At 38.1% G+C, this 12,187-nt stretch overlaps 1 protein-coding gene across 1 annotated transcript in view; it reads right to left on the reverse strand.

The window, feature by feature from the left end:
* Nucleotides 1–854: 854 nt before the first annotated feature.
* The window catches only part of TSPAN12 (tetraspanin 12), a 59,344-nt gene continuing 48,011 nt past the window's right edge, over nucleotides 855–12,187 (reverse strand). Inside the window, exons 6-7 of the mRNA XM_048836177.2 lie at nucleotides 11,176–11,319; nucleotides 855–2,469 (exon numbers count right to left, since the gene is read on the reverse strand). Coding sequence (XP_048692134.1) covers nucleotides 2,164–2,469; nucleotides 11,176–11,319 — 450 coding nt within the window. The 3' untranslated portion in view covers nucleotides 855–2,163. The remainder of the gene's footprint in view (nucleotides 2,470–11,175; nucleotides 11,320–12,187) is intronic.

Raw genomic sequence — 12,187 nt, forward strand, 5'->3', positions numbered from 1 at the left:
GACACTCTGAACTAAAGAGTGTTCTTTATGTGGATTTCCCACCTATTCAAAAGCATGTATTTATTCTACTTATAGACTTCCCTAAGGTGTCCATCTGAGTGCCTCAGATATTAATAAAATAAATCCTCATAACACACCTGGAAAGGAGAGAAGCATTAACTTCAGTGGGACTAAGCCTGGTAGAAAGTGTTTGCAGGATCAGGTTCTAAATTAAAAAAAAAAGCGTTACAGGAAATGCAATAGAGAATACAAAACTGAGGAAAAGGGAAAACTGCTCTTAAGAGAGCAGCATTTCTTGGACAACTTTGATCTCAGTCATCCCCCTTTTATCTCAGTCATCCATGGCCCTTAGTAATGGCAAAGTGCTACCGAAGAAACCTTGACTGACGTGGGACTAGGGGGAGTGGGCTCAATAACTTCCTTGCATCACAGTGACGTTCCAAAACCTACTTATTTCCCTCCAGCATTATCTCCCAATATAAACATGATCACTCAGAAGGTAGAGTCCAAAAGCTACAATGTAATTTGGCTTGGGACAGCCCATAGCAGGAGCTTCACCACAGAGAGTGATGCCTGCAGAGGAATTAAGCACACACACAGATCAGTGACAAAAGGTTAAACTCTGAACTGGCTCCCTAGCTTCCCATTCACTTGAAACTTTTATGAAAAGGTCAAAAAACAATGAAATTCACAGCTAATATCTACGTTTAACATTTGTGTGTTTAACATTAAACACACAATACTGACAAACTGACAGCAGTAAGGACATTTAACATAGAGCTTTTTAAAGTTAAATTACTAGGAAAAAAGCACCCACTCTCTTTAACTTTAAAAAGAAAGAAGCCATCACAAAATTCTGGGCAGTAGTGATTTTATTGGCTGCCATAGAGCACCTCTTTTTTTTTCTTCCTACACAGTTCCAAAACAAGTGGAAAAAACTTTAAAATTTCAATACTGTGTAAAAACCCCATTTGTCACAAAGCACTGTTACTGGAATAAACACATTTTTCAAGAACTTGTCTGACTGTAAAAAATAATCCTTTGAAATAAACATTTACATAAAAATACAGTAAAATGCACTTTTCCCACCTCAATAAATAGATTTTAACTCTGTTGCCATTTGGCAATTTGAGTCAACAGCGAACTTTCAATGAAGAAAAGGCTAGAGTGAAATTTCTCCTTCTTTACTCTTACATTACATTTATTGCAATTGCATCCAGAACAATAAACCAGTAGATCATTGATTTCCTTATAGTCTTTCATTTTTATCTGGAGGGCAGAAAGGAGGAGGAGGAGAAAGAGGGGTCTATCTATAAAGATTTGCTACTCTCATACTGATCCCTAGTTTGGAAAGAAAATATGTTTTATTTTTACTAAATTTATCCAGTCCAAAGAACATACTGTTTTGAAAAACATTTTCTACATATTAGGTCACATTTAGAATAATAAAGTATACTGATCATATTCATGGTTTTTAAAACCTCTGTTTAACGTATTTTAATTTAAAAATTAAACAATCATCTTAGGATAAAAATAGAGGTTTTTAGACGATCTTTAAATGAAACAGCTAAAATAAAGGTGCTGTTAAAAAAAAGAAAAAAGAAAAGAAAATTTTACTCTTTTTACAGATGTTGCCATTTTTAAACCCATTTACTTGAATTGTAGCTCTACTATATATACACACACACAAAAAACCCCATATATTTATATTCACATATATCCCTGAACATTTTCCCAATGGTTTAGTAGACGTGTTCAAAAGTCCATTTTGTTTGCCTCTCAAATATAGACATTTCTATGGAAGACCGTTATCTTTCTACTTTCTATGATGCTTTCTTTTTTTTTTAAAGTGTCATTAGTAGTGTCTATCTACTTGTGTAGATATCAGTGTCTTATTATGCTGTACATCTTGTGGATGAGCTAAATATTGCTGCATCCAGTAAATGGTGCTTTATATGCAAAACAATGGTTTCATAGCTCGAAGAAGCTGAGAGACAGATCTTTGATCAACTGTCCTTCCATGGAGCTATCTCCATGTCTGTTCATTAGCCATTTTCTGAAACAGAAAGGTATACTTAAAAATGCAGGAGACAGAACAGGGGAAAAACAAAATCAAAACAAAAGCCCCATAACTTTGTGACTTCACACATTCATTTGTATCTCCTACAATTCCTCCATTTCGAAGTGTGTGTTAAAGCTGTTTGCCATAGAGGTATGTTCAAAGATCCTTGTCAGGCTGGGTTTCAGCAGCTCGACTGAATGACATGACAGGTGTTGTGAGGTGTCATTCTTCAAGGACATCATTTGATCTGTCCCAGGATCCCTTCTGTCATAATATAGAGCCCACAGCAAAGTAATAGTGAGGATCATAGCCAGAATCTGTGTAACTCCGATAGAGATTCCTAGAAATCGCAGAACTTGCAATTGTTTCGTTCCTCTCAAGAAAGTGTACATTTTTTTACCACAACCCTATAGAACAAAAAGATAAAAAAGACAGTCAACATTATTTGGATCTGCCTCAGAGTTCCAAATGCTTATTTTTACACATAGATAGTATCTACTATTGTCCTTTTGACCCATCAAGAGTCGCATTTCTATTCTTCAAACCACGCTTTGTAATATTGCTTTGCTTGCTTGTTTTCCCTTTCCACAATCTTGTCTCAAAATCCTTTCATAGATTTAATTCACATAACCTCCCAGAGATCTGTTTGTTCCATATTTCTCTCCACGCATGACCTCTGCTCATCTGATCTGTGATCTGATCAACCTTGCTTATTTTGAAAAAAACTCAATTATTTTTTCCAATATTTAAGACAGCTCCATCAAATCTTTTCTTACTCCTCTTTTTTCTAAACGACAGACTTTAGACTTTTTAAGTCCATTGCTATAAAGCTTTTTTTAAAGCTGTTGCTATTAAGCTTTTAATAATGAGATCAACGTTTTAACTCCCTTTTGATTTTTCCAAACAGAACATATTTTTATAATACCATGAATCAAAATTAAACCAATATCCTAAACAAAGATTTGCCAAACTGTATAACCTCATCATGGCGTTCCCCAGACTCTTCAAGTTTTTTAGCTACATACATTATGTATCATATTCTTATTCTGAGCTCCTGACTTCTGTAGAAAGAGCCTAGACAGTGGATAAAATTAGTTACATTAATGCTTTCCAGTCACAGTACAAAGCCAAATGGTCTTTCCGACTGTGGAAACACTAAAGGGAGGTAACCTTTACAGAAGGATTCATGATCAGTTTCTCCAAAGTATTAGATACAAGTAGTTTTCCTTACTCACAAAGTATATTTTTACTATTCCAGCTCTTCGTTCTTCAACTAACAGCCTCTGTTCATTGCAAAAAACCCGCCCATGTATGTTTTATACTTATGGCAACTCACCAGGGCTATACTCTAAAACTAACCAGACTTTGTGCTCATCTGTACATAAAAGCATCTTTGTGATTTTTAAATTGTGAAGTCATGGACTGTTTTTATTCCTATATCTTATACTGGGCTGAGCATCTTACTGCTACTTACCATATAGTAACATATTCAGTCTATTTGAAAACATTTTGTTCTTGGGTCATAGAATGTTTAACGCAAACTGTCAGTTACTGTAACTAAAAAACAGCAACGAGAGCAATATTGTGAAAAATTGCACTGATGAAGTTTACCAGTCCATAGCAAAGTAGCCTCCCGACACACAAAGCACTGGTGCTCATCCCTCCCCCAAAATCACTCTTCTTCCTCAGCAAACTGGTCTGAATGCCTCAGTGCTGTTCTGTCAACCAGAATTATTTCAACATTTTATACTGAAGGGCACATCACCTTCTTATTTATTATATCTATTACCATAGCACCTAATAGCCCCAGTCATGACGAGGAGCCCATTGTGGAAGTTGCTGTTCAAACACAGAACAAAAGATGCTCCCTGTCAAAAAGAACCGCAATCGAAGGCCTTGTCTACAGTGACTAAGTAAGTCAATCTAAGTTACGCTAGTTAAGTTACGTAAGTTATGTAACAGAAGTTGACATAGCTTAAATTAACTTACAGCAGTGTCTCTACACCGCACTATATCGACAGGCGAGTGCTCTTCCATTGACTTATCGCATCTTCACCAGACCCACTAAATCGATGCCGCAGCATCGATTGCAGCAATGCCGATTTAGCTACACTGAAGACAAGCCCTTAGCATCTTATTAAGGTGATCTCTGCATGTAGCTCCTCTCCTCCCATTCATGATGACATAATATCCCAGCATGCAGCTACAGCCATTCCTGACATGGAAAAGTACTATTAAGAAATTATTGCATTTCACTTGTTTTTAAAATGTAAAATCAAGGCAGAGTCCAGATCACATGACCACTGAGCTCTCTGCAGACCATCACCAAGTGCTCCTTGGACCACAGTCTGATAACTGCTGATGCAGACAATTTTACAGGAAAACACCCAAATCAAAATATCCAAGGCTAACTGTCTTCTCTCTGCAGAAAAAATAAGTAAGTAGCCTTGCAGAATCTTCCTTGAACCAGTCTCTCTTGAGAAAGAGGAGTTTTGGGGAGAGTTGATCACACAGATTTTTAAGCCCAGGCATCCAGTCCCCCGTCCTGGCCAAGCATCTCATGGATCTGTGGGAAAGGGAGCTGTCCTGCAGGGATGGCCATTTTACCCTAGCAGGATGTGTCCAGGAAGAGCCACAGGCAGGGCCTTTCTGAAGCGGCTCAGTAATAACTGTACACAGGGAACCAATAGGAGGTAATACAACTGCAAACTATATTTCATCCCTGCCCAGATTTCTACATTAAAATCAATCCCAAGGGAAAGTGCTGTAGAGAGCAGCACTTCAGCTCCTTCAGTCCAACCCAACTCTATTCCACCCCTGAACTCTACAGAGATTTAAAGGTGGGTCTTCTGCACAGGACAAGTGAGGGGAAATTCACAGAGACACAGGTCTTCACAGGACAGTGTGATGGAAGCACACAGTCACTAGTACCAACAGGACACTTTGATAAGCCATCGGGTTGGTCATGTTATTTTCAAAATGTTGTTTCTGTGATTGTGACCCTACTAATCTATTCCACATAGTCTTATGACAAATAAGTAACTGTCCAAAATAACAGGCTTTTAACACTGAGCATGACCACGTTAGTATTCCTGTCATGTTAAAAGCTTCCAGAAACCAAAATTTATTTCAAATGCCACCGTCATAGATGCCAGTTTACTTGACTAACAGCCTGATTCTACAAGTGCTTCACATGCAAACTCACACCGACGTCAACAGGTCCCTCACTTCGGATCTGTAATGAATAAACTATTCCATGTATTCTGAAAACATTATGTCAGAATACATTAAAGGACTTTGACATCTTTCCAGTATTAACCACAGTAATACAACACAGACTTTCAACAGTTTCATTCGGTCAATGCTTTAACAGAGGTGAGACTCAGAGCAGAACAAAAAGCAAATTTAGGCTTCTAAGAAATTTTAAAACAAAAATCTTTGCAGCAAAAGACCTTTAATTCAAACTGATACAGAACAAGAAAGTCATTTGGGCACGTTTTCCTAAGCAAAATATATTGTTTCAATTATGCTGCTCCAAATTTGTTTTTAACTGTGAAGAAACTAGCTGATTTAATATTTTCTGATAACTTATGAGGAACTAAGTGCATGCTGGTCACAGTTAAAAAATGCTTACACACAGTACTCAAATTCAGTTCATCTGCTGTCTAGAGGAAACATCAGCATCAGAGAGCAATAGCATTAATCCGTACAGCTCCTGCAGTACAGACATGTAACTAAGGCAAATTTATACCAGATCTCTCCAGGCTGCCTCCTTCCACTTAATGATGCTCTTACATTTCTGCTCTGGTTCACATTCAAATCAGTTTCCAAAACTAGACCTATCCAGCCATTCCCATTATCCCCAATTTATACATTTTATTTATGCATATTTGATATACTCAGAGTTTTTAAGTTGCAATTAAAGGACATATAAATATACTCTCCTAGGCTGAAGTAAAAATCTATGTCAAGAAGAACAGCTCTTACATTAGTGACAACACAATACCAACTATTACAATTTGTAAAGATCATTCAGTATAGTATTACTTTCTCAAGCTTGCAAAGCTATAAATTTAGGGCCTTATTCTCATTTATACTATGGCCATGTGTAAAGGGGCGCTAAAGTAGGCATAAAATACTTTTACACCCACTTTAACACTCAGTGTTGAAAAGTGGCCATAGTGTAAATGAAAATCAGATTCAAAAAGTTTAGTTCTACACTGAAAGTGACTATGTACAAATGACATCAACTTAGCTAACAGATCTGCTTCCTATATGTAATCAGAGTCCATCAGTTATAAAAGGGAAGGATATTTACCTGTAATTTTGCTTCTCTGAAGATAACATCTTTCAGGATTCTTATGCCTGGGCCTTAGCTTCTTACCGTTAGAACAGCTGAACTCTCCTACCTCTCAAGATTATATTTTTTTAACCTAGTGAAGGCAGGTAACGAGCACACCAAGCCCACTACTGTGCTCTTACATCACCCTCTGATGACCGCTGATCTTCAAATGTTCTAGTCTATTCTTTCAATTGTACAGGAAGTGAAGCTCCCAAAAAGAAAACCAATTCACAAAGATCAACATATGCAAAAAATAATAGCTCAGAAGGCAAAAAAAAAGTGAGAGAGGAAAAATAACTCAGAAAAAGGTTACTTCCAAAATCTGCAAAGCAATGGGTGGGGAAGCAAGATTCCGGCAAGACCATATCTTCTGTGCAGCAGCGTTACAGGTAACTCATCTTCCTTTCATTAACAATGCCATCTGTGCAGGATTCTGACTCTTCAAGAATAAGACGCTCAAGACATTTCTCAAAAGAAAATTATAGCACAGCTGCATTGAGCAGCAGCTATGTCAATGCCGACCATCAATCCAAACACAGACTTTTTTCAGCATAAAAAAAGACTATTAAGTTACCTCTAAAAATGCAGCATCCGGTGTTAAAGTACAAGCCTGCTGAATGAACCCAAAACTAGAGAATCAAACTCATGGGGAAAATGTTTTTGCCAACTGAAAATATGGTGCCACTTAACATGAAGCAAAAATATTTTTTGTGGTGAAAGAGAAGAAGCATGGCCTGCCTTAACTTGGAACCAATTCTGCAGCAAAGACTCCAAAATAGGATTCCTTCCTGGAAGATGAATTAATCCAATAATGTTTTGGGAATGGGGGTGAAGGGAGAACCATGTAGCGGCCTTTCAGATGTCTGTGATGGAGACAGCCACAAGCCAGGCAGTCTTGCCTTGGCATATCCTGTAAGGTTCAGATCACAAAGATCATTGCAATGGAAAATTAGTTGCCCTATCTAAGGATGTTAGTCTGCTCCAAGTGAAACCAAAAAGACTGTGGACATCAAGCACAGGGAGAAAGGACTCATCGAAATGAGGACATGGGAGTGGAAAGAATGTTGGCGGAACAATAAGCCATTGATGTTGACTTCTGACCCCACATCAGAGAGGAGTCTTTGATGAATCCTTAGCACCGCCTGATTCTTCTTAATTGGGTATAATAAGGTGGATCAGGCACTAGGGCCTCAAGCACTCTCATTTTATGAGGCAACGTATTCCAGTGTACAGGACAATGGGCTAAGAGTCAGGAGACCTGGTTTGTATCCTGTTTCTGTCACTGCCCTGCTATGTGACCTTGGCAAGACACTTCATCTTTCTGTGCTGCATTTTCCCAGTCAGTAAAATGGAGATAATGATACATAGCTTTCCTTTCTAAAATGACGTGAGATCCACAGTTGAAACTCTCTACATAATAGTGATGTATTGATTCTATAAATCAAGACTGGGTGTCTTTCTGAAAGATACACTTAGTTCAACCATCAGTTACTGTGCGTAATGTCGAATGACATTCTTTGCCTTGTGCTAAGGAGGTGGTTGGACTAAATGATTATTATGTTTCCTTCTGGCCTTCCTCCTAGGAATTCATGAACTGAACTGTCTCCAGGAAAATGACCTTCCATGTCTTAGGAACTCAGTTCCCTGGAACTGAGTGGCTCAAAAGAAGATTTCATCAGGGTTGCATTAAAAGTGTCAAGCTCCAAATGAACCCAAAACATACTGCAATTAAATAAACCTAGTCAAATAAAACAAGGTGGTGGTACTCAAACAGTTTTTGTACAAGGCAGATCTGATTCCACCACATGTTAAACCTTTTCCACTCAGAAAAGAAGATCCTTCTGGTAGATGGCTTTTGAGATGTCTGAAGGACAAGAGACAGCTATCTACTCAGACACACCATAATTAAAGACTCAGTCTTGCCAGGAGCCAAGCTGTAATAGACTGGGATGGGGTGATGTGCCCTGATTCTGAATAATGATCTGAAGCCAGATTTTCAGCCCAGTGGGATCAGCATGAAAGCAGAGTACTATACCTGTCTGGGCTAGGATGGCGCTCTTAGAATCAATATAACTTTTGGCTAATGAGTTTTGTTCAAAACCTTTGGTATCAGAAGGAAAAGCACACAGGAGACCATTTTCCCCAGTGAGTGGAGAAAGCTCCTCCTTGCTAATGCAGTCTTTTCTCAGTGACATGAGCTTCCTGAAGCTGCTCTAATTTACACCAGTTACACTTGAACATCCTACACCATTCCCATTTCTGAACTGAGTGTAGCTTGAGAGGAATGGAGAATTTTATGCTAGATATTTTCAGTTCAGCAATGTCACTAAATTAAACAACAAACAAAAACAGGCAAAACTTTATGTAGGCCAGACAATGCTTTGTACCCTGCTCTGCTATAGTCAACAACAGAAACCTAAGTTAACTATCAATCCTAGTCTCAGAAGAGTATTAATATTATTGATGATGACGATGATGCTAAAGAGAAGGAAGTAGCCAAAACAGAGACCATACAGCTTCTGTCTCACTGAAGCACAAGATGCACATTGGGGGAAGATCATTGGCAGCAGAGATAGTGTTTGCCAAATAGCAAAAATTGCACCTTTAAATTTCTAAAAAGTCTGTTGTAAGTAATGGAGTTTTTAAAAACCATGATTTTAAAAAGTGCTTGGCAAATGTTTCTTCATCATCCTCAAAGTGGAAAAAATCTGATTTCACACTTCTTCCAAAGGAGAACACATTTAACTACTCATTTATTCAGATTTAAATGTGCTTTAACTTCAATGTCCTGGCCAATAAATATATTCACTTTACAGGGTACACCCCTCCCCCCTTCCACTCACAGAAATTGTAAAAGAACTCTTGAAAGAGGACTAGTCTTGCTTCATATTATTATTAACATTAGCCTTGATTAAACCTTATAAAAATGCAAAGGCAGGTCTGTTTCATGCAATATTTATAATATTATTTTAATATGCATAATCTTTGCTCAAACTCTCCAAATGTCCAAAGTGAGCTAACAAAAGTAAAGTGCCAAAAGAATGCAACATCACCAAGAAATCCTGAATAGTAAATTACAAAGTTATTGCTATAATTTTATGTCTTAAGTATAAAGTTAAAAGTTACTCTGACTCTTAGTATTTTTCATTGTTTAAAAACAAAATAAAAAACCTAAGTTATCAACAAAATAAAACTTGTACATGCTTTTAATATTTGGTTGTTTTTCAGACAGAATATGATTGTTATGTTCAAATAGAAACTACAACCATTCCAAGATACTGTCAATTCTAAGAAATTCAAGTGATCTAAGTTTTGAAATAGGATCAAATGCTATTCCTGACTGCCACAAACTCAAACTTATTTCACATACCTAACATACACATGGAGGCAAATGTACATTTGTTCTCCTCTCAAAGCCTTTTTTCACATTTAAATATACGATGTTCCCGATGCCTCCATTTTGGAGACATCAATCATAGTACTATTGAGAGCACAACTAATGATTTTCAGCTTTCTGCCAGCGTAAGTGATGATGCCTGCAAAAACAGCATACTTTGATGAGGCAGGCTCAAGAGCAAGTCTGCATGAGAAGAGATAAGAGCATCAGTAATGAAAGTATTTTCTTAATTTTAACATATTTTGATCTTGCAACCACTGATGTGTTTGTTCAAGTGATGCTATCAATCTCTTCAGGTTCAAATGTATTCCCTCTCATTATCCATTTTTTATCCTTTTAAAAAAATATTATATACAACTCAGCAACAATAGTGTAGACCATAGAAAATGACTGCTTTGGCATAAAGTCTCCATTTATGTTCACATTGGAGTGACTGTGTTATTTGTCTGTGTGCATGATCCCTGCTGGCTGAGGCATCAACAGAGCTCTTGGATTTTCAAAGGACTTGACAGAGGCATCTTCCTGTCTAGGTACTTATGTGGTCATCATCACCATAGTATCTGAGAACCTTCACAATCCTGAAATCTCTCTCCAGCCTGGTGAGTTGGAGAAACGGAATTTATGAATTAGTGTGTGGTCTTCTATGTCCATAGCCATTTGGAAGTTCAGTAATCAGCTTGCCAAAACTGGGAGACTCATGTGACTATATTATTCAATATAAAATAGCTATTTCAGGGCTTACACATGCGCAAGGTGCTAACTGCATTGCTAATGCCTTATCTCATTTCGAGGTGAACAGATATTTTGAAAGCTTCAACTGAAGGCAGGCCACAAATCCACTGATTCTGTAAGACTTTTCTATTACCTCAGTAACCAAAAAGAGGAAGTCAAATTCTTACTCTTTAAGATGATGATACCACCCTTGTAGCTTCAATTGAGTTACACCAGGAATGAATATGGCCCACTATATAAAATCTCCCCCTCCATTTCCACCCACCAACAGAATCTTTCTGCTTACCACAGCCTTTCATGAGAAGCATACCAACAGATCTGTCTTTCGGAGTCCATTTGTCAATATATACTCATACATTTGGAATGCACACCTCCAAAGTAGGAGGAGTTTCCAAAATATACAGAAGTAGGAATGGTGTGAATGTTTGAGGGCAGGGGAGAGGGAAGAGAGACAAGCTTTGGGAAGACATCTCTCCCTATGGTGGGAGATCCTTGCCAGAAAAGAAGGTAAAATTCCAAGGAACTCAGCAAGAACGCCAAACATTTTTCAGACTTACATGGTATGAGTTTGGAAGTCATAGGAACATGTAAGTACATACCCTTCTGAAATATTTAAGTGTAGCACTATTTTTTCCTCCCTACCTCTTGATAAAGATCACTAAGGTCCTCGTGATGTGCCTGCTTGGAGCATCCCGGGAACTCTCTAACACAACAGGAGTCAGGAGGCCAGTCCATCTCTGTCATTTCCAGCCAATCAGTGAAGTACACCACTCCACAGCACTTAAACTGTAAAGGAAACGTTAGCCAAGATCAGTGACTGCAGTGTGATGCTCCCTGGTCATAAAAGCTAAAAACTGAACCAACTTTTTAAAACATGTATCTAGAACCAGACATACACAGGCTATTGTTTTTAGGTATTTTTTCTGGCAGCTCCTGTACAGAGCCTCATTTTATGGATGCCTCTGTTGTCCCTGGACATAACCAAGCCAAAAATCAGCCAATCACATAGATCTGTGATCTGTCCTTTCCCTCCCCACCAATCCCCTAGTTCAGTGGTTTTCAACCTTTTTTTCTTTTGCGGACCCCTAAAAAATGTTGACTGGAAGTGCAGACCTCTTTGGAAATCTTACACATAGTCCATGGACCCCCAGTAGTCCACAGACCATAGGTTGATAACCACTGTTCTATGGTAACAACAACCTTTCGTGGATCACATGTTGAAAACCACTGCCCTACTTGGTGCTTCACAGAAATTGTCCTCGCCTGCAATGCTGCTGTGATTATGGGGGTAGCCAAGAGAAGTTTAATAAAAGCCAGTGGAATGGAGAATCCCTACAAAACTAGAGCAGACTAGAGGCAAATCTGGGGGGGAGGGGGGAAATGCACAGGAAGAGATGTGTCAGAGCAGGGAAAGGGACAAAAATAAGGGAAAGGAAAGAAAATGAGTAAAAAGTGAAGACAATAAAAAAGTGCTAAGAAAAATACTGAAATGGAAAAGGAAAATAGGAGGAAGGAAATTTGGGGGAAAATAAAGTATCACAGGAGACTATAATCTGTATTAGAATCATAATAGTAGGAACTCTGACCACAAAACAGGTCATAATAGATCATAAAAATCACAGTAACAAACTTATAACCTAGTGATGGGATTTCA

This window comes from Caretta caretta, chromosome 1 (assembly GCF_965140235.1).
Source record: "Caretta caretta isolate rCarCar2 chromosome 1, rCarCar1.hap1, whole genome shotgun sequence".
Classification (NCBI taxonomy): domain Eukaryota; kingdom Metazoa; phylum Chordata; order Testudines; family Cheloniidae; genus Caretta; species Caretta caretta.